Raw genomic sequence first — 22,911 nt, 5'->3', positions numbered from 1 at the left:
ACTGTGGTAAAGTGTTCTTTCCATCTTTTCAGTTGCTCATCATTGTGGATGAGAAGTCGACCGATAACGTCCTTTACAAGACCATCGAAAGACTTACGACCACATCCAAGGTCTTATTATATATTTGAGGAAAAACTTGAAGAGCAAAGACCGGTTGGAAAACCAACGAAACACTGGGCCAATTCACAAATTATGGGGCGATCGAAGAGTCGATACTTGGAGACAGTACATCCTGAAGGCAACGTCCCGAAACGTGTAGTGCAGAGCTTCAACGACTACGACAACTTTCCTTATTTAAATAAAACAAATGAATGCCGTATCAAAAGCTTTTAATAAATTAGATTATAACACAATTTCTTCCGTTTTCTTTGCCTTAAACGAAATAAAGCTAAAACTTCACTCGGCAAGTTCTACATGATCCAGGCATTTTCTCCTACTGCTCCTGCTGTTCGAAAATTGGATATTTTGAAAGGACATCGTCCCATGTCACACGTCGAATTGAAAGATCGTTGATAACGCCAGCCACATCTTCAATCTGAAAAACATTTAATAGCAAAAAATTTAAATGACTTCAAGTTTAGTTTGGTAGAAAATAAAATGCACTCACCGGCATTCGAACTTGTTTCATGGAGTCCCTTTCGCGCAGTGTTACTGTGTGTGGCGTTTTCAAAGTATCGAAATCAACTGTGATGCCAAATGGAACACCGATTTCATCAGTACGTGCATAACGTCGACCTGTTCGTAGGAAAGGGTTTCTTATAAATTATCAATTTGAATTAAATTAGTTTAATCATTACCAATTGATCCACTTGAGTCATCCACTTTGTAGGAAATGCCCATTTGGGTTAAACTTGAACCTGGAATGGATTTAATAAGTGTTTTTCGTCCATCGAAAGGACTTTGGACACTTACCTATTTTCGATAAAAATGGAACGAAATCTGGTTTATTGCTTAAAGGCAGAACAGAACATTTAATCGGGGCTATGCTAGCTGGGAATGAGAAGTAACATCTTTGCTCGTCAGCCTCTCGCACATTGAACACATGCTCCAGAAGCGAATACATAATTCTTCCGATTCCTGGAGGGCAGTTACACATTACAATTATATACAGATGATCACAAATGGAGGTTTATACCAAATGAAGGCTCTATAACACATGGAGTTATTTCCTCAACATGTACTACCTTCGAGCCGGATTTTACCGAGACCATTTCCTTTGTAAGTTTGAAGTCAATACCCTGCGCGTTGACAGTGAACTCGCTGCAAGAACAAAGGTAAAAGTGTTGGGAATAATATTTCAAAGAGTCCATTCGGTTTATCGGTTGAGATTACTTACCCTTCCTTATCCAACGAATCGGCCAATTTGCTCACTTCATCCAGACTTAAGGCAGAAAGTTTGTCTGTGATAATTTTTGCTTCTTTTTTAAATGCTTTTCCTAAAATTGGTTTGTTAGGCACCGCCTCGACCGTGTTAACTGTCTTTGGACTTGGTAGACGCTTTTCAGCTACAAGTTTGAGTCCAGTCGCTTCAGAATGTTGCGTAAGATCATATGCTGAACGATCGGCACATCCAACACATTCAATCCAACCCTGAAGTAAGTTTGAAACAAGTGAAATAATTGCTATCGTATAAGTCTTGAGTATTTTCTTAAAAGTTACAGCATTTCAAGTTAAGTCCCCTCTCCGTGCCGAAGTCATCTTTTTCTCCTCATTCTCCTACGATTCTGTCACCATACGTGTCTTTCCGCCAAACGTATGAGCCTTTATCATATCGTGTGTATATTTTCCCTGCCTAAGCGAGGATTTCTTTGATCGATTATCAGAGATCCTAATCGTTTTGTTTCCCTCATCCTCTGTGGCGATTTTAATCTTGCTATGCTCTACTGGCCTTCCCTTCCTCCCTAATAACTCGACTCACCCTTCCCTTCCTCTATTCACTTTCATATACACCTGTCGCGCCCTCCAGTTTAACCTTTCTAGAAACCACTTAAAACGCACTCTTCACCTTGTCCTCTCTACCCTTCCTTTCTTTCCCAATGCCTTCATGCTCCATCTTACGTTGCCCCTGACGCCCATCATACTGCTCTCGAGTTCGATGTTCAGATATCCCGACTCCACTCTCCCGTCGCTCGTAAGCCTACCAACTTCAACTTTCGTAAAGCGAACTTCGAAGGTTTGAACTCAGCCCTGGCGTCAATCAACTGGGTCCCCCGCCTCTCTCCATTTACGTGTGAACAAGCACTCAACACTTTCTAGACCATTTTATCTGATCTTCTTCCTTGTTACGTTCCCTCCTCTCCTAAGTGCTTACGCTCTTACCCCGTCTGGTTCACCACTGAAGTTCACAAAAAACTACGTCAAAAACAGACTGCGAGGAAGAAGTTCTTGTCTTCTAGAAACGATTCTGACTTAGCTTTTTTCAAATCTCTACGTTCCTCGGTCAAATCCTTAATACGTAAGTCCTGAAACGAATATTTGACCAGTGTGGAAGACTCACTAAAGCGCGGAAACCTTTTCTGGTCCAGTTATCCCCTCCGTCCATTAAATTCTCTGGCTTTTCAGCTAACTCCCCACAACTATCTTGTGATTTACTCTGCCGCTACTTTTCGTCAGTCTATGTTCCCCCTCCTTCCTCCGAATTCCTCTCGATAGTGAATGTAGCCTGCCCCGCATCGCCTACCATTCCCCTTCTTACCCCTATCCTTCTCGAATACCTCATTGGCAAACTTGATGCCAATGTCGGACCTGGCTACGATGGTCTTTCAAATCTCTTTTTGCTCAAAATTGGTAAATCCAACCCCCTTCCCCTGTCTGTTATTTTCAACAAAAGCCTCAAAGAGAATCATTTTCCCGGCTTGTGGAAAGAGGCTGAAGATACTGCCATCATCCTCATACACAAAAGTGGCGATCGTACGCTTGCCGAGAATTACCGTCTCATTTCCTTCCTCTCCTCCTGTTCCAAAATCCTGGTGCTCAGAGGTGGCGGTCAGAAAGACGGGGCGGCAACCCTGTCGGCCCAACCAAAACCAAGTGGCCGAGGAGAACCGCCCTAGCTCCCCCCTAGTTCCGGGAGACGCTGTCCTTACTTTGGCTTGCCGGCCGTGATGCAGTAGGCGAATGCTCCAAAGGCCTAATCAGGGCGATGAGACCCGAGTCTGCACGGGGACTCATCTGAAGTGGCAAATTGGTCACAAAACCTCACTAGGGGTATACTGGTACCATCGGAACCGGGATAGCCCCTGGACTCACATACTTTGGGAGAATTCTTGTTGTATGTGAGTACAGCTCGTAACCGGGATAGCCCCTGGACTCACATACTTTGGGAGAATTCTTGTTGTATGTGAGTACAGCTCGGTTGTTTGCGGTTGGCACCCTAGTGGGAGCTTCATGGGGGTTGTGGTTGCGTTCAAGCGAACAGAGACTTTCGGGTCTCAGCGTGGTGTTGCGTTTCAAAACAGGTGTCGTACTCCTTAGTTCGGTAGAGATTTAGGTAGGTCTTGCATCCACCAGTATGAATACTGAGCCATGCACTTGGTATAGACTGGTACCGTAGTAGCTTGCTTCGGCGGGGCTCTGATTGTGGTCACAAAATCAATCCGTGTCTTAAGAAGACCGTGGGATTAAGTCAGGTGCTCACGTAAAACCCTCAAGGACTCACTGTTCCAAAATCCTGGAAAGATATGTCAGCGAATATTTGCCCGCCCATTTTGGTCAACACATAGTGAAAGAGCAACACGGCTTTGTTAAACGTAGGTCCACTGCCTCCAACCTGCTTGACTTTACCAACTTTGTCGCCAAATGTCTAAATTCACGGCAAGAAGTGCACACCATTTACACTGAATTCGCTGAAGCCTTCGACACTGTAAATCACAAGATACTTCTATCCAAACTCTCGTCTCTAAACGTTTCCATACCATTTGTTTTATGGCTTGCCTCTTACCTTTCCAACCGATCCTGCCGCGCCTCTTTTGACAGTTGTACTTCCCGCTCCTTCTCCTCCTCCTCTGGCGTACCACAGGGATCTATTCTGGGTCCTTTGTTATTTTTATTAACGAGCTTCCCCCCTCCTTACTTGTCCCTGTTTGGTCTATGCAGACGACCTTAAGCTGTTTTCCGCTATATCGTCGCCTATGGACTGTATTTCCCTTCAATCTAACCTTGACACTCTGGTTCGTTGGTGCTCGACTAATGGTTTAGCGCTAAATGCCAGAAAGTATCACTCTATTTGCTACTCCCTAAAATCCTCACCCACTTCTTTCTCCTACTCTCTTAACGGGCATTCCTTACTCTGCTTAAATTCCACTCAAGACCTCGGAGTCATTTTTGACGATAAGCTCCGCTTTGACACCCATTACTTCGATGTCATCAATCGAGCAGCAAAATTGTCAGGCTTTATACTTCGCTCCTCCTCTGATTTTGACTCCATCCAACCCTCCTTAGCTCCCTTCAATTCCGTCGTGAGGAATACCTTCTGTCACCTTCCCGTAACTGTGATTATCTTGCCCTTGAATATGTGCAACATAAATTCACCCGTTCGCTCTTCCTTAAGAAAGGCTTCGCTCGTGTGGACTACCCCTCCTGCCACCGCTTTCTGAACCTTCCTACAACAGCGTAAATCCTATCTGGATCTATGCAGATTTTTAAACTTTCCTCAGGTCTGTTGGACTGCTCCGCCGCTGACGACATCACCTGCCGTCCTGCGTCCTATAACATATGTAGCACAGACATTTTCAACGTGCTCTTCGCAGAGCTCGAAGTCTACTTTCATTCCCCGATTCCTAGGCTTTGCCGAAATTACAACACCGAACAGCTTGGTCCTACTTTAAATAGTTTTAAACGTAGATTTTTGCTTTCCCCCCCTCTTGAGGACAATAATTAATTGGAGTTTACTCTGTTTGTTGTTCGTTAAGTTAAATAAATAAAACATTAAAAATAATTATTTTTTTGTACCGAAATTTGAATATCAACTTTTTGCTCTCCCATTAACGGTTCCCACCGCTTTGCTTCAACTTCTTTTCTCAGCAATAACAAGGAAATACAAGTATATCTCTACTTACATAACTGGTCAGAATCTCAGCATCCCAACAATCAGTTGCATAATGAGCCATTTCATTGTTCATATGTTGTCTGAACCGTAATCGTTTCGGATCAATACCAATCCAAGTTAAGTACGAGTATATTCTTCCAATGAAATATCCCAAAGTTTCGTTTGCGACTAAACCCTAAAAGCAAATAATTTTATAAGCACAGGAGCATGGAAGCTATAAATATTTAACACTTACAGTTGCAACCGCCTCACCCAACTGGACTTCTTTTGGACTCTTTCCATCCATCTGATCACATGCAGAGTACAAAAGGATTTTAATATCTTTCACGGTACTGAACTTTTTATGGCTCTTCTCGTTTGGATCACAGAAATGCTCAATTTCGGCCATGGTGAATTCACGAACACGAATTAAACCAGTTCGTGGTGATATTTCATTACGGAATGCATTGCCTAGTAAAAGGAAATATAGAGCGTTTTGGGATAATCCACAAAATTCACAACAATCAAAATATCAAACCATAATTACCGCTACTAACCTATTTGTGCTGCTGCGAATGGGAGTTTTCCATGATTAAACTCCAATAGCCTCTTGAAATTGACGAATATGCCTTGAGCTGTTTCAGGACGTAAGAATCCTTTAATCAGACCAGTTGGACCAATTTGTGTTCCGAACATCAAATTGAACTCCATTGGATCACTTAAATCGTTTCCTGAAAGTGGCGCTGTCATATCATATTTCCGGAGGATCGCACCCATTTCGTCTTTTGTCATACCATCAAGCTACATAGAGAATTTTATTCGTTTGAGTCACACACAGAATAATGATGTACGATAAACGAGAACTCACTCTGGTGATGGTATCTTGGCATTCTTTTTTCAATTCAGGTGTGGCTGCGCCGTCGGACCCAAGTTTCTCCAAATGATTTTTAATCAAATGATCTAATCGGAAGCATTCTCCGGTTTTTGTGTCTTTCACCATGAAATCTGCGAATCGATCAACGTGACCGGAAGCTCTATAAAACGAATGAAATGAATACAAACCAAATTCGGAACATTTGAATATGTTTACTTACTTCAAAACCGGCTCTGGGGTAAGAATAGAGCAATCTACTTCAAGCATTTGTTCCTCCATTACGAAAAATTGTCGCCACAAGTTCAACATATTGGTTTTCAGAGCACAGCCCATTGGACCAAAGTCAAATTGTCCTGAACAAGAAGACAGCTTTAAACTAAGAACTTTTAAAAAATGTTATCATGGAAGCACCTGTAATTCCACCGTAGATCGCAAAACTTTGATCATAGAAGAATCGCCGCTTGATCAAATCTTCCATCTTGGAACGATCGAATACTGCAGACTGAAATATTCTTCTGGTTACTTTAAATTAACAACTCAATTAATTTCTAGTTTACCGTAGGTGTCAATTCGAGCTCTTTGTCCTCTAGAACCTTCTTGCGCACTTTGAGCTCAGCAACAGCTCGTTTAACATCCAATTCGGGTGCTCCATCTGCTTTGAGTTTACGCACCAAATTACCCTGAAATGACATAGTATTTGTTGATAAACTTGCATATTGTACACTATTTCTATCTCTATATTTCCAGATGATATTGCGACTTGCACTATCACAAGACTTGAACGGTACCCAAGCACCAAGCAAAACAGGAAATAATACATTCCTAGAAAGTCCCACGAGCTGTTTGGTGTTTGAAGATTGAACTAGTCTTGTACGCATCAACTTATTGGCGGGCTGTGCCAACAGGGGAAGAGCTGCCTCCCAAACGTAGGCAGGTAGCTGCGAGTTTGCAATGCGACGAGTTTTTTGCGAACCTAGAGTTCTAACGATGCCACACTACTCTCAACTCTACAGCCCTGAACCCACTCCCTGGGACCAAAAGAAAACCTCACTGCCTGGACGAATCCGTGTTAATTAGCCTGTGTCTCCACACAACCCCACCCCCAGCTGATACCGTGCTTCAGCGACAAACCGGACTCCTGGCCCGCCAACTTTTGGGGGAGCAGATCAAATCTCACGCTCCGTGCACCTCGAAAACTCAGCTCCGGAGACAAAAGGCTTTAACCTGGACACAGAGACATTCTTGGGTCTGCCGCCGAGGTCAAGCCTAAAAAAGTACTCCCCTCTGTTCAGCACTTCATATGGGCCCTCATATGGTGGCTGCAAGGGCTTCCGAGAAGCATTCACGCTAACCGAGATGAAATCCAGGTCACTGAGGGGGTGAATTAAATCTTGCTACGGTATCCCGGAGCAAACGCAAAAACCCAGTGGTGAAAAGGGTCCATCTGGTATCGAACACAGGATCGCTGAAGAGTCTTAAATTCTCCCCGTATACCAACTCGGCGGAACTGACGGCAAACTCCTCGCGATGGGCTGTACGTAGGTAAAGTAAAACAAAAGGCAGGACTTGCGCCCATGAGGAGTCATCGTGTGCCATTATAGCGGCCTTCACTATCCTAAGCCAGCGTTTCAGCATCCCAATGGATTGCGGGTCCAGTGGCGTTTGAAGCCCAAGTCCGAGAATAGGGTAGATGCAAACTATATTCCCTGGGCAGTAATGGCCGAAACTCTAAAGCGTGCATTCACGACAAAGCGCCTCGGTACTTGATTGTGCGGAAATGTCGGCCAGAGGTATCAATGTGTGTGTGTGGTGGGGGAGAAGCTACAGCTTCTGAGAACTCAGGCCGTGTTGGCCCCTTGTACTCGCCACCTCCACTTAACGGAATATTCCGGATTCGTTGACGTATCGTAGGATTTCCGTTAGTGTAATTTGTTCCTGATTTGCCTGGAGTGAAGCCTCTTTGGTATGGGCCAATGATTTTCTGGGCATATGGGGCTATCCGGCCTAGCAAGATAGCGGAGAATATCTTACAGATGGTACTAAGCAACGTGATACCTCTGCTCAAAGTGCTTGATATCCTGTGTGCGTCCGTGTCGGCTTTTCACAAGTCGATACAGATCACTCATCATCCCGAATGTCCAGTTTATCGTAAAGATTTTTGTATTGGATCGTTCGGGTAATAGTGATCGCTTTCTTTACTTCCCGATTAGAATTTTTGTAAATTTGCCAATTTCTAAGTGCTTTATCGTCGAGAAAATTATGGTGGAGGCGATTCTTTTGACGAACCTTCATTTCCGCATCGTCATTCCAAAGTCAAGTATCTCGGTTAATGAACCGCTTACTTGGCTTGGTGACCCCGAGAGCTGTACCTGGGCTTGGGACCAGCATGCTGGGTACTAGCATGGTGGGGTTGTAAAAGCAATTAGAAGAAGACTGGTTAAACTTCCGGAACTCACAGCGTGAGTATGAGGGGCTACGTTACCAACGTTAATCTTTTAAAAGACACTGTGAGGAACTGGAACGCGAAAGAAAGACTTGAAGGTTGTGTAGGATCCTTAAAAGGGATGAGTTGGCTAATTTGGAGTCTCGTGTAAAATCGGATGTAACTTTCAGGAACTCCAGAGTCAGCGATGACGGCTTTACGGTTTCTTACCAGGGCAGCGGTAAATCGTCAGACACTGCCTCACCGCAGCGTGACCGAGACGGCTCGCAAATACTTTTTTGAGAATTCCGGGGCGCTAGGTCTTCATTGTTGATGCGGACTTACGACTCCACAATTCGCAAAAAAATATCTCCAGAGCTGGGTCTGTAAAAACTCTGTTTGGAGTACACCATCCGAGAGAGCAGACGACAGAAGTAGAAGATAAAAGTTGGCGGCTCCTGCAAATCTTTCAACTCGAACTCGGGCAATTGGGGCATTACGAAAGCAATGGTTACCAATAAAAAAGCGAAAGCTACTATCTTATACTGTCCTTTGAACACTTCAAACCATCGGGCATAGATGGCATCTATCCAACTAAAGGAAGATATCAAACACTTAGAGCAACTTCTATGAAACATTTTTCGAGGATATCTTGCTCTGGGCTACGTGCCTTCCTCTTCGCAGAAATTTAAAGTTGTCTTCGTAAGCCTGGGAAAAGTGTATTTAAATCCAAAAAACTTCAAACAAATCAGCTTTATATCATGGGTAGGTAGGGTAGTTATCAGTGGCTGCTCCGAGGAGCGCTTTGTTGCGCCGTTGTGATGCCACAAACTCCTAAGACCGTGACTCTCGTTGTTATGGGAGCAGGGAGGCAGAGTCCAGCCGGCTCGGATCATCAGAGTCAGCCCGTAGCATTCACGAGAGAAAACAGCTCTCCCACCCTGCAGCTAGAAATCTCTCTGAGGTCCCCAAAGAATTGTTTACCCAGTGTCCGTAGCCTGAGTCTAGCTAGAGCTGGGTAATCGCAGAAAAAGTGCATGAGGGTTTTTCCTTCCTTCTCCGCAAATTCAGCATTGCGAATTGTAGGGTATGCCGAACCTAGCGGCATGGTGCCCTATGGGCCAGTGCCCCGTTCAGACCGCCGTAATCTTGAATGCATTTGCACGCATCTGGCACAGCAGCTCTCGTGATCGGACTATGTTATAAGCGGACCAAATTCTCCTTAACTTGGTACAGCTCGTAAGTCTTTGCCATCTTAGGCCCACGGCTGCTAGGTAGTGCAAGTAGACTCGGTCCCCGAAAGCCGCCAGCGGAATACCGACTGTATTCGCCGAAGGACTGCCAAGAGCAGAGCCTTTCCTGGCCAATCCATCCGCCCGCTCATTCCCCTCTATGATCCTATGCACGGGAACCCAGAGGATAGTGACTTTGGACGTGCCGCCCAGACGGTTCAGCGCGTCTCTGCACTGCCCCACCAGCCTGGAAGATTTCGTCGCTGAGTACAAGGCCTTGATGGCCGCTTAGTTGTCGGTCAGAATGGCTATGTTACGCTTGGGGCTCGAATCTCGCTCCAGCCATTGACAGACTTCGAATATCGCCAGTACTTCCGCCTGGAATACCCTGCCGAAACCTGGGAGACGATACGACTTAGATACACCGTGTGTATTCGAGAAAACCCCCGCGCCGGCTCCACAGGCCATCTTTGATCCGTCCGTAAAGAATACTACATCATAGTCTTGCAACACGCCGCCGGTCTTCCACTTTACCCTGGTTGGAAGGCCCACAGCAAAGTTTTTCGTGAAGTTCAGCTTTCGTGTGGCATAGTCCATGGGGGGATGCCCAAATTTCCCGAGGTATTTCATCTAGGATGTTGCTGTGGCCGCAATTATTCGCTGCCCAGCATCCGGACTCACGTAGTGTGACGGCACTGCACGCTTCAACATATTTAATGTGGAGGTCTAGGGGGAGGAGATGCAGGAGTACATTGAGAGCATCTGCCGGGCAGGGCTGCAGAGCCCCAGTAGTACCTGCACGCGCGGTTCTTTGAATCCTATTAAGCTTCGTTCTATTGTATTTTTTCTTCAAAGCCTGCCACCATGCAATAGAGTTAGGATCGGACGCATCACAGCGGTGTACATCCAGAGAACCATCCTCCGCCGGAGACCCCATTTATTTGCAAAGGTTCTCTTCCAGACATAGAAGGCTATACAGGCCTTCTTAACCCTCAGTTCTATGTTCAATCTCCAATTTAGCTTAGAATCCAGGATTACACCCAGATACTTTACATTAGAGGAAAGAACCAATCTTTATTCATTCAACCGTGGTAGATGGAATTCAGATATCCTTGTCTTGGTGGTGAACAGCGTCAGTTGCGTTTTGGTTGGGTTTATGCTGAGTCCGCATCTTGCGGCCCACAGGCACACTTTTCGCAACGCTCCTTCCATGATGTCGCTCATAATGGACAGAAACATCCGTGATACTAATATCCCCAAGTCGTCGGCGTATGCCACCACCTTCACCCCGCTGCTGTCCAAATTTTGTCCATAACTATTAACCAGAGCACCGTTGAGATGGCGCCACCCTGGGGCGTGCCTCTGTTCACAGCTCTGGTCAAGCCTCCCAGATCCTGGGACTGGATTGTCCTGGTACTTAGCATGGATATAATCCAATGCGTGAGATACCCCCCAATCTAATATCGGTCAAGGCTTCCTTCATGGCGTTGGTACTGACGTTGTTAAAAGCTCCCTCTATATCCAAGAAGGCAGCAAGGGTGTACTGCTTGTACTGCAGCGAACACTCAACCGTGCCAATTACCTCGTGAAAGGCGGTTTCAGTGGATTTTCGTTTGGGGTAGGCATGCTGGGGCGGCGTTCTCTCTCTCTCTTAAGTGAATGTCCAGCACGCGTTCTAGGATCTTCAGAACGAAAGAGGTCAGGCTGATTGGTCGAAAGTCCTTCGACCTTCCTTAATATCATTTTCGCTAAAATATCTGGAGACTGCTGACCGGTTAGTAAAATTTCCGCGCCTGGTGCGGCTGCTCCCTGTACTTTTCGAGTTCACAGACGTTTTGGTTCTCCTTGGCTTTCTTTTTCCGTCTGTGAAGTCGCTACTCGGCTTGCCTGAGTTCGTCATAAGTCCCGTGTGCCCGCGAGAATGCATCATTACTCGGTATGCGGCATTCTTCCGTTCCGTTGCTAGCTTACATTCATCGTGAACCAGCCGTTCCAACTCTTTTTGCGGCTGGGGCCAAGTATGTTTGTGGCCATATTTATGATAACGTTCTTCAGGTGGTCATCCATTTCCTCCTCATAGGTGTTACGGGGGGCTGTACCGTGGATGGTTTCAGTGTTAACTCTCACTTGATTGTCAGAGGGGATTCTGGGCGGTGTTGATATTCGAGCTCGGAGTACCATGCCAACGAGATGGTGATCCGAGTTTATATTGGCCGCTCCACTCATCAAGCCTGATAGGTAGCGGCGTTCGATCAGCACGTGGTTAATTTGGTTGAAAGTGGTCCCGTCTGAAGAGGCCCATGTTTGTTTGTGGACCGCTTTCCGCGCAAACCAGGTACCTCCAACAACCATTTCATATGACAATGCACAATGACAGGTTTGCCAGTCATTAACAGTGACTGTGCGAGATAATATTTTGAAGCGAACGTCACGTGCTAGAACTAACCCGAATACTAGCAGCTCGGCAAAATGAGATCCGGGGTTTTTGATTCAACTATATTATCTCCCTGTCAGGACGCAGAGACTTCCTCACGGGCCTTGATTCAATTGACAAACCCCTAAACTCATTCGGAGTAAGCTACTCTACTAGAGACGAGAAATTTTTAAGCGGGTTGGTACCACTGAAAATTGAGATAAACTGCTTAACGGCCTAACAATGGAGGGGATTAACTAAAAAAAACTAATGCGCAATGGGAGCGACGAAGAAGGATTAGCCCCTCGCGACGAGTGGCCTCCGTCTTTATTCCTTATTCATGGAGGGCCGATGACATGGCGACTCTGTGGCTGCCCATCCCATTTTAATTGTTCGCCCCTGCCGTTTAAAGCCTAATGGGGTAACCTAAACACATGGAAACAAAGGCAGTGCCTACTAGGCCAGACTGTTACCGGGAAGGATTTTCGGCCTACAGCACAGGCTGCAGAGATGACCGTTTTATGCATCTCCATGTACAGTCCAGCCCTAAGATCGAGTGTTTTCAGCGCATTTGATGTAAGCTATGGGAGCCAACGTGTCGCCTGAATTCGGACTCCGTCCCTGCTTGGCTGTTAAAATCCCCAAGTATGATTTTGATATCATACCTGGAATAGACTTCGAAGGTTTATTGTAATGCCTCGCAGAAGGTATACTTCTCCGACTCTGCAGTCTCCTCTGTAGGGCCGTAAAAGTTAATGAGACTTACATTTCTCCAAGAAACCGGTCCCTGTTCGACGCATCTCCTGCAACGCTATTACATCAGCCCTATATTGGGACAAGGTATCGACTAACCGCTTGGTAACTCCTTCGCTGTATATGGAGCGCACGGTCCATGAGAAAATGCACAAATCGTTATTCTGTTTTCGGCTCCTTTTGTGGCTTCGTAAATTCGGTTTTCCGTGTAGGGTTGTTAGCCCTACCCAACCTCCAACTGGAGGACTAGTTGGTACAAATTGTCCGCGTTTTAGGCGCGGGAGACTCGCCTTCACCCTTCTTTGTCTGCAGCTTTTTGTTAAAGAGCTCCCAAAGGTCACCACGTGAAGATGGAGATAGGGTTTGGTAGTAGAGTTGTTGGCAATGGTGTGATGTAGATTTTAATGTGGCCGGCTTTCCGTCTATTTGATTTTAGCTGAGAGTGGCATCCTGTGGTGGAGCGAGCAATTTGCATAGAAAACGGGCTTACTTACTGGCGACACTCTGGAAAGGGTTGACCTTGAGGTTTAAAAGGACCGCTTTCTACAGCATCCCAATGATACTTGCCCGTGGAAAATATGCTCGTGACCAGACGTGACATCCCCCCTTTTATCGTCTTTCTTTCAGATGTTTTTCTGTGTGGGGCATCATTTTCTGCAATATTAATCGGTTCCTAAAAGCTTTAACTTTGATTTGCAAAAAAAATGACCACATAAGCTGAACATTAGCCGAATTTATCGACGATATCTTAGGCAACGTCAAATGACGAGTGGAACTACCAAACGTGTCTTCAAGGCTGGAGTCATTAACGCAGCAAAAACCAGCACAATAGCCACGCAGCCACGTAAACAATGGATCGTCTTTAATCACGGATTGTGGTTTAATACCATGACTGAGATATTGGCAGCCAATTCATGGTTCAAAGCGAATTGCCGATTGCTAAGCTTCATACTCGACACAAAGTTCCACGTCCTAGACAGTATCCTTTTCGTATTTTCCTGACATTGCCCAATTAGCGAATTTCATCAGCAATTATAGCCATGGAACGAAGCAGTAACGTAGAGCAATCACGAAGTTATGATTTATGAGAAATTTAGTTTACTTCGATGTTGGATAGGAACCTGCTGGTATGGAACTAGACACTTATGAATCATGCCGGGGAAAGGGTTGATGCAATCCAGGCCTTTCCTAACATATCACTCAAGATGCTGAGAAGCACATCAAACGCTAAATCTCACCATTCACTTCACACAAAACCCTCACCTGTTCCTGAACATTTCGTCTCAATGGCTCCAAAATTGCTTCCATCTCTGGCGTGAGCATGATGTGAGTCTGATATTTAAGGTTAACGTCACGATATTTCTTCTTCGAACCCCACGAACTACTAAATCCACTACAAGGTGCCGAGAATATAACTGAAACTCGACTATTTTGTCCCGAAAACGCTGCTTCCCCGGAATATTTTGATGACACGAAATTGAAGACGAGTCGAGACTGGAGAAAGTTGAACAACTTCCTGACCATCACTTCCGAGCCAAGGAGAGGAGCGAAAAGAACCTTTCCTTTCCATACGTAAACAGGAATTGAACGCACCCCACGTATCCAATTGGATATTTGATTGAAAGTGACAGTTTGACAGTTGACTGGATGGTTCGTTGAAGTTTGCAGGTGGTGAGGGTTGGGCAAAGTTTTGTTGAATTCGAAATAATCCGGTGAAGTTTTGCGAAGGTGTCTCGACACCTTTATTGCAGCTGTCAAGCAAGCATCTCAGACAGCGGCGAAACGCGTGTTTTATTTGACTCGCTTCGCGCTAGAAACAACTAGTTTAGATTTTCTAGTTAAAGTCAATGCGTATTTCTTAATCCAAGCTTTAAAACTGATCGCTCACAACATATTCAACAAGTTTTGTCCCTGAAAGCTTCAAATTTACTTCAAAAATACCAAAATGGATCGCGCCGACTACGTTCAACTTTACTCCGTGCCGGCAACATACCAGCCGCCGGAAGATAAGGACCTTCGCGATGACACTCGCTATCCTAATTTGAATTCGCGAGATTACCGCAAAAGACGACCGGACAGAACCCTAAAACATAATCAGTTTTTCGAAACTCTCGACGTTAATGAGGAAGGACTCGCCGTTTTGGCGACAAACGACATCAGAGGCAGAATTTGGAATGGAAACATTTGGGGGTACGAGAATTTGGCGGATTTCAGCGAAAAATCAGCAAGTTTTAAACTGTATTGTGATTCGCCGGTTACTAAGCTCAAGTTCCTGCAGGAGAAGATTGTAAGTAACTATTGGGGATTTAGGAAGGCGGCAAAATTGCTCTAAACAGATCATTTTCAGTTTCTTGCAAGTCAGTCAAATGGAGCCTTGAAGGTGTGGTCTACGCGGTCTGAAGCCAGAGACGCCAACAATTACTGCCTGTTCATGGTTGGTGGAGCAACTGAGCATCTGGGATTGATCCTGGACATGGACATCTTGTTTCCGGCTAAGACAAAGGCTGCGACTGGGTCAACTGATTGCTGTCTAAAGGTGAGGACCTAAAAAATTTGGTTCAAAAAATTGACTCACAATTAATGTTTGCGCAAAAATGATGAGAGGCAGATGCTAGTACTGCGGAGAAATTCAATTAACAATTTTTATATTACCTTGCGAGTTCGGTCTGTGCTTCCAGGCAACCTTGATCCAACCCCATCTCCTCTCGCTTTGCTTGTTCTTCTTCTTCATCCTTTCTCCCGTTCAAAAGTGGGGTTTATACGTTTTGATCGGTTACCCCATTTTGCTTCGTTAAGGGCCTGAGCACCGTCCAGCATATCAAACCATCCTTGCTTTGGCCGGCCTTTTGTTCGTTTTCCATCGACTTCGATCTTAAAATCAATCTTGGCAAGTGGACCCTCATTAGCGCGAATTACGTGACGATACCATCATTTGCATTTTTTCCATGATTGCTGCAACCCATGTGGATCGCGGATATCCACAATTCGGATATGATCATGACATTCTACGTCACTGGTCGAGTGCAACATTTTCATTTCCACTACCCCGAGTCACGGTTCATTATCTTTTATAGTCGGTCAACACTCAGAACCAAAGAGGGCGACAGGGCGGACGACACAGCGATAAATTTTGAATTTGAAACGTTCGTTGATATGTCAGTCACAAAGAACGCCACTGCCTCCAGGTGGTAACGTTTATATGTATGTAGGTCCGTAGTTATTCTCCCCTTGCAGCACTGTGCCTTGAACTTTGGAAAGCCGAGTAGTAGCGGAAGCGATTCCCGTGTCGAATTGTTGCCGACGTCGCCGTTGTCGTGACCTGGAAGGCGCTAACTGACAGGACTCCGTCTGTAAGCTTCCGGTATAGGTTAAGGAGCATCATAATTAAACAATGCTATGCACCAAGGGATCCTTCCGATATAGTAAAAGGCCGTGGAGGGTTTAACGTTGATACCTTGGTGTAGGCATAATCCGACGCGCTCTTCGGACACGGATTGATTTCGAAACCACGATCAGATTCCCACCGTGACTGGTACAGCGGTACTGGTTTATACTGAGAACAGGGATGCGAGGCTTATTTAACACCTCTGCCGGATCTAAGGCGTACGGTGCCCGAGTTGTGCAGCGCAACTCCATGCTTGGCCTACAAGGAACTCTGCCATCCCGATTCCCATGGTATCAGATAACCTCCAGTGAGACTCATCGAGTACGTCGGGACGGCTTGACTGGAATCAGCCCGGCGCAGAGAACCACAACGAAACCTCCTTCACTCAACTACTTTTCTGCGTACAACACAATATATAAAAAATTTAGAAAACCGAAAAAAAATGACTGACGGTTTCGTCCAGGGCAGATGAATGATGAATTTCCTCTGCCCTGGACGAAACCGTCAGTCATTTTTTTGGTTTTTTAAATTTTGAATGCTTGGGTGCTATACCTCAAACTAGGGATCCATGGACTATAAAACGTGGGAATAAGTTGCTGCTCATTTGGTCCGGTCCATCATCATGTGGATGTGGACATAGGATCCCGCATATCCTAAACAACTACAATACATAAAACATTACAAGACGACACATCATGGCCACTATGGCCATTCGCCCAGCATACTACACAGGAAACAGCATCGAGGAACTCTCGCCAGAAGGTAGCATGCGTAATCATTACCGCACCCAAGCGTATCACTGCTAGCAATGCACTTGATACACACAGAGAACATAAAACTAGCCCATTCAATCTGCTTTACACAGAAAACAACCCTAACTGGCGCTACTCGTCAGGATGAAGCCCTTTTCAAGTCTAATCTCCACCATAGACCCGACCCGACGTCTAAACTGCCACTTAGATCTTACACTCTCATCTAATAGCCTTTTGGCAGCAACTGATCTTAACCCCACCACCTGATCAGCATTAACTAAATCGATTTGCAACAAAGGTATGTTCCTCCGGATCCTGTAGGCCTAGGCATCGGTCAAAAACGCGCGACATACAAGAGGACACGCTGCCAATGCCGCTCGCTGACAAGCGTACAGCAGTTTTCTGCCCTGCACTGTCATCACAAAATCACACAACAAGCAAGATAAAGTCACACATATATCAAGTCTCCTGCTTATACCTCATTCACACTTCATCACACGCCCCAACATACATACCAATTTTGTTAAAGACGTCCTAAGCTCGATCATCTGCAGGCACAAGCGCATGTTTTCCGTGATTATGACGCCCAAGTATGTCACTTTCTTCTGTTATTTTAAATTTGCTATGTTCAGCTCAAGTAAAGGCGGACGACGTAGGTTGCGTTTCAGCAACATCGCAACGGTTTTTTCCATTGAGATCGCGACACCGACAAGTAACCACTCGTTTACGACGCGAAGGCAATCAGTACCCCGTTACTCGAACTAAATTCGGCTGTTCCTCTCAAGAAGAGTGAGGAGATAATTCGCGTAAGCAACGCAATCAACCATCAACTTAAAACCACCCAATAGCTTATCCATCGTCAGGTTCCATTTAATCGACCTGCAACCCGCGGTCCACATTCACCCAAACACACTCATTGACTGTTTGGACAAATGCTTTCTAACCATGGAATTAGCTCTTCTACAGACCTAATTCCTGACAGCAACACTCACCAAGTTCTGACAAACCAGATGATTAACTCAGGCAATCAGATGCATCTTTGGAATCTACGATGATTCCAAGGAAAATAAAAAATTTTCACGTGTATTAAGGCGCCGTCGTATTGCCTCTCTGATATTGAATAGGATGTTTTCACCCCTTGTCGCTGGACCGCAAACCTCTTCAGGACAAAGGGTCGTCCGTTCCAACAACAGCAACACTCATTAAGACAATGGGCATGAGAAGGGACAGCCTGTTAGATAGCTTCGTACACCTCGCCAATCATCCCATCCCACGTACGGAAATCTTGGAAATCCGAGACCTTTCCCAAAGAGTGGAAGTAAGTGGTGATCGTTAATATTCCAAAGAAGGGCATCCGTTATGAGTGTGACAATCTGGGTATCTATGTGCCCTCTGTCGTCGCAAAGATAAAATAATTCTGGAACGCATCAAAGAACAGCTCGAAAGTTTAATCTACAGAAAGCAGGCTGGTTTCCGCTCCAGATCATCCTGATTGACCACATCAACACTCTACTATGGATCATTTTGGAACAGTGCACGGAATTTAGTTCTTCGCTGCACCTGCACTTCGTCGATTTCGAGAATGCTTTCAAAAGTGTGAACAGGGAATGCTCTACACAGAAGGGCATTATCAGAGTGGCATAGGATGGTGCAAATGTCACGTGTTGGACCGAGGTAAACTCTCGGAGGAGTCCAGCAGGGTTGCATTCTGTCACCGATATTATTGCTGCTTGTTATCGGTGACGTTCTTCACGCTGCCTTGTCCGGAGGATGTGGAGGAGTTCCATGGACTATGATGTCTTTGCTGCGACATCCGTTTGCTCTTCCCAGGTCATGGAACTTGCTCTAATTGCTCTGAATTTGGAAAGAAAGAGAAGAAGAGCCAGATTGAAGATAAATAACAGGTTATCCTGCTCTTCCTTTCTACATTAATAGGCAGAACACCAAAGGCGTTAATCAATTTTTATATCTAGGAAGCGTCGTTTCTGCCGACGGTGGCGCCGGACTCAATATTGCTCAATGCATCAACAGCACTAAATCCGCCTTCGCTACCTTGTCTAAAATCTGGAAATATAGTCATCTCAACAACAAAATCAAGTTGAAATTTCTGTATTCGCGCCGCACTTATCTTGTTCTTCCCGGGCTCACATGATGATTGTGTTGCCTCCCCTTGTTCCGTTGTCCAAATCTGTTACGTCCATTGTTTCTTGTATTTCCCTTGAACTTGCCCCTCACAACACAATCGTTTAGCAATTCGTTTGGAATTTTAGTCGCGTTCCCCTCTCTCCCTTTCTTCTTCTACGGTAATTATGATCAAACGAACTAATTATGCTAGCTTTTCAATCTTTTCCAATAACCCTTCCCACTTTTTCTTACTGCTCACTTCTTCCATTAATATTTGTTCTACCTTGCATTCAACACCACCAAGAACTCCTTGGACCGCACACTCCACCTTTTCCTCTGCAACCGGAACGTTACCTCTCCATGTTTCCATGCACATCTATGCATATCAAACTCGACATTGACTATCCATCGCTTGAATTCGAAGTCAAACTCTTTTGGTCCAATACTGTGCGAAAATCAGCTAAGTTCGACGCTCTCAACTCAATTTTAGGATCGCTCACCAAGCTCTCCTCCCAGTCACGTTTTTTCTTTTTCCATGCATCTTCGCTTCTATCATCCTTGGTTCAACATGGGGATTTATAAAAACATTCAGTCGAAACACTCACTACGGAAGATGTTTCTGTCTTCCAAAAATGTCACGTCACTTACCCTGATCAGTTTGAAGCTATGCGTTCTTTCAATGATGACAGCAGCATATAACCAATAATTAATGAATTGTCCTAGCCCTTGGTGATTTCATTTTCTTTTGTTGGTCCCACATTCGCAAATTTGCTGACTCCATTCCCAATCTCCAACAACAATCCTGTGACTTATTCAGTACTAGCCCTCCTGCCGGTCTTTTCTATTCTCTTTCTAGTTGCTCGCTGTTGCCCTCTTTACTCCTTCTTCAGTTGAATTCATCGTTAATAAACTTGATACCAACATATATCGAACTTGGTTCCGATGGGCTTTCTGACATTTTCCTTCTCGACTTTACTAACTTTGTTGCTAAATGTCTTAATTAACAACAAAAAGTCTACATCATTTATACCGATTATCTTACTCAGCTTTCCCCCATTAATGATTACACGGTTTGCCTCCTACCTTTTTTAAGCGATCCTGCTTAGTCTCTTTTAATGGTTGCTTATCCCATTCATTCTCTCCTTCCTCTAGTATTCCCCAAGGCTCTATACTAGGTCCCTTCTATTCTACTTTTTATTAATGACTGCCTGCCCGTGCTTACTTTACACACTTTACTTTTAAAAATTCAGGTCCCAGCCCTAGGCCTAAGCCTTGTCCTCAGCATCCATTCCTTACTCCCTTGACGGACGACTTCTATCATTTCAAGATCTGAGTGCTTTCTTTGGTGATGAGCTTCGTTTCAATTTTCACTTCGTCGACATCGTCAATCGTATTTCCAAACTGCCTGGTTTTATCCTACATACCGTCTTAATCCCAATCCAACCCTCCTTAAACTTTTCAACTCCCTCGTTAGATTCATTTTTTAATGTTGCTATGTAATTTTGTAGCCATTCCGCAATTGTGACCACCTTGATTTGAAACTGTAAATCACAAATTCGTTCCGCCCCTCTTGTATAGAAAGAAATTTCCGCGTGAGAACTGTTCGTCTCAGCTCTCTCGGATTCTCAATCACCCTTAGCCGCAACAACGCCGAACCTTCCTTGGTGACTCTGCGGGCTGATTCTGAAAATCTGAGCTAGCTAGACTCTGCTTTCCTTGCTCTTACAACAGCGATCATGGTCTTAGGAGTTTGTAGCATCAAAACGGCGTGCCACAGAGCTAATTGGGCACCTCAGAGCGATCACTGATACCTACCTACCTGCCCTTCACGATGCATTGAGGACGATGGTGAATCATCAGACGATTCTTTACCTCTGCCCTAGGAGCAGCAAAACGATAAGCGATAGCCAAGCATTAGTTGCCCAATTGTATCAATCTGCATACAACTTGAAAGAAGAAACGACATCATGTTTCGATCCTTTGCGCTTGTTTCAACGGCAGGTGCATTTTCGTTTACACTTTTGAAAGCAACTGGGGCCGTCACAATCTCTTAAAAAATGCAGCAATTTTCAGTTTTTCATTTCTACGAGTGAGATCTTTATGATCTGCATATTTTGACCATTACATTAATTTTCAGGTCTGGGATGCCGGTGCAGCTGATTTGCAATGTATTTCCACGATGCGCTTTGCCCATTCCGATGATATAACAGGAGTTAGCTCGTGTCCATCCATGGATGAAATATTTGCTACTTGTTCTAGAGACAAAAGCGCTCTTATTTGGGACTACAGACTACCACGTCCGGCAAAAGGTACTTCAAACAACTAGAGCTGACATCCGGCTATCTACAAATCTGTACTCTATTTTTCAGCTCTCTACAACAAACATAAGTTTGCCTTCTCAACAATCAGTTGGTGCAATGAAAACGAACACGATGGACATGTTCTACTCGGCGATGACACTGGAAGTATTTACGAAATTGATCCCAAAGTACCTGATAAATTTGTAACACAGTTGAAAGTGTTCAACAGACCAATTAGAAAAATCTCATGCAGAAGGTTTGTCTTTTCAAAGTACTATCGGGAATAGTTCCTATGACAACAAAAAATCCTTTCGATTTTCAGCTCGAAAACTGCAGTCATTGGAAATACAAATGCTGTCCTTGTGTATAAAAATTTAGAGGACTCACCGATATATAATAACGAAGAAGCACACAATTTTGTCCGTGATGTCTATTGGGATAGTGATAACTCATTTTACACTGTGGCTTGGGATAAGAAGTTGAGGCACCATTGTATGGATTCATCAAACTAATAAGTCGATTGCAGCTTTTAGACAATTATATGTTACTTTGGAATATGCAAACGTAAAATTGTAAATGCTTCAATTTTCTTTATTATTTTTAGGATATTTTCAAATATATTTAAAGTTACGCCAGAAAATTCTTTTCGTTGTATGGATAAATTGTTTTAAACTGAAGGTTTACATGATATACAATTTATTTGATGCATTTAGTGTCGATAGGATATAATCAACCAGAAAACCTCAATTCCGTCCGTACTGACTTTCTGAATGAGAGACTTTTGACAGGTATAGCTTCCGTAATCAAGGTTTGTGAAGGAAGGTATCATTATACACTAAACATTCGACAACAAAAGGACTACGTAAATAGTTCTTCCTACACTGAGGGTAAAATTATCGTTAGAGTCTGCCATTGTACAAAGTGGCGGGGCCAAGCGACATCAAGTTCGGTGCCGATCGACGCCTTCGCGACTCAGCCCGTTCATGCAGATTGGGAGACCGCAATGACTCGTAAAACCTTGGTTTTGTTGGTGTTCATCTTCTGGCCGACTCTACTTGCCTCTCTTTCCAACTCCTGAGCCGTTTGTCCAAGGTCTATAACTCGAGGTAGGTATTTAAGGAAAGATGTCAGTCTCTGTTGAAGTCCTCCGGACAATGCAACATGGAGAACGTCACAGATAACAAAACGAAATAATATCGATGACAAGATGTAATTCTGGCGGGTTTCGTTTTGGATATTTTGCGCCATCATATATCGCTTTGATAATACCTGTTAGTTTCTCTGGAATGTCCTCCTGCATAGAGCATATCAGATACAATCCCTGTTCACGCTGTCAAAATCAAAGCGAAGACCTAAACTCCGCGCACTGTTCCAAAAGGATCCGTAGGATGTTGATGTGGTCAATGCCAAGAGGATCCAGAGCGGAAGCCAACCTGCTCTTTGTCGACCAAGTCTTCGAGGTGCTCTTTGTTGCGTTCCAGGATTATTTTAGCTATTAGCAGGTAAAACTTAGATAACGATACGTGGGGACCGTCAAGTTTAGCGGTTTTGCCCCGTTTGAATGCATTGATGGTCTAGATGATTTCTGCAGAGGTGGTGGACGCAACATGCAAGCGAACCCAAGGTCACA

The 22,911-nt window shown here is 44.6% G+C and overlaps 2 protein-coding genes across 2 annotated transcripts; one reads left to right on the top strand and one right to left on the bottom strand.

Moving 5' to 3' along the window:
- Positions 1-312: 312 nt before the first annotated feature.
- Positions 313-14,326, bottom strand: LOC119651657 (glycine--tRNA ligase). Its single transcript, XM_038055344.1, has 14 exons — positions 13,984-14,326; positions 6,458-6,580; positions 6,312-6,402; positions 6,121-6,253; positions 5,895-6,060; positions 5,584-5,827; positions 5,283-5,497; positions 5,058-5,222; positions 1,337-1,590; positions 1,136-1,260; positions 913-1,077; positions 798-857; positions 608-735; positions 313-535 (listed from the first exon to the last, which is right to left on the bottom strand). Exons 1-14 carry the CDS (start codon positions 14,242-14,244, stop codon positions 434-436), a joined length of 2,232 nt encoding a protein of 743 aa, XP_037911272.1. The 5' UTR covers positions 14,245-14,326; the 3' UTR covers positions 313-433.
- Positions 14,327-14,438: 112 nt separating this feature from the next.
- LOC119651658 (protein valois) lies at positions 14,439-21,920 on the top strand. The gene is made up of 5 exons (XM_038055345.1): positions 14,439-15,007; positions 15,068-15,256; positions 21,119-21,290; positions 21,351-21,537; positions 21,604-21,920. Exons 1-5 carry the CDS (start codon positions 14,666-14,668, stop codon positions 21,791-21,793), a joined length of 1,080 nt encoding a protein of 359 aa, XP_037911273.1. The 5' UTR covers positions 14,439-14,665; the 3' UTR covers positions 21,794-21,920.
- Positions 21,921-22,911: the final 991 nt, after the last annotated feature.

The sequence above is a fragment of the Hermetia illucens genome, chromosome 3, assembly GCF_905115235.1.
Source record: "Hermetia illucens chromosome 3, iHerIll2.2.curated.20191125, whole genome shotgun sequence".
Lineage (NCBI taxonomy): Eukaryota > Metazoa > Arthropoda > Insecta > Diptera > Stratiomyidae > Hermetia > Hermetia illucens.
Note: the sequence above shows the minus strand (reverse complement) of the source record. Positions and strands in the feature narration are given on the sequence as shown.

Coding starts and splice junctions, on each gene's coding strand:
- LOC119651658 (XM_038055345.1), top strand. CDS start 14,666: ATGGATCGCGCCGACTACGTTCAACTTTACTCCGTGCCGGCAACATAC. Junction 15,008..15,067: donor AGTTCCTGCAGGAGAAGATT/GTAAGTAACTAT, acceptor GATCATTTTCAG/TTTCTTGCAAGTCAGTCAAA. Junction 21,538..21,603: donor AGAAAAATCTCATGCAGAAG/GTTTGTCTTTTC, acceptor TTCGATTTTCAG/CTCGAAAACTGCAGTCATTG.
- LOC119651657 (XM_038055344.1), bottom strand. CDS start 14,244: ATGGTCAGGAAGTTGTTCAACTTTCTCCAGTCTCGACTCGTCTTCAAT. Junction 5,828..5,894: donor GCCAAGATACCATCACCAGA/GTGAGTTCTCGT, acceptor TTCTCTATGTAG/CTTGATGGTATGACAAAAGA. Junction 1,591..5,057: donor CTGAGATTCTGACCAGTTAT/GTAAGTAGAGAT, acceptor AACTTACTTCAG/GGTTGGATTGAATGTGTTGG.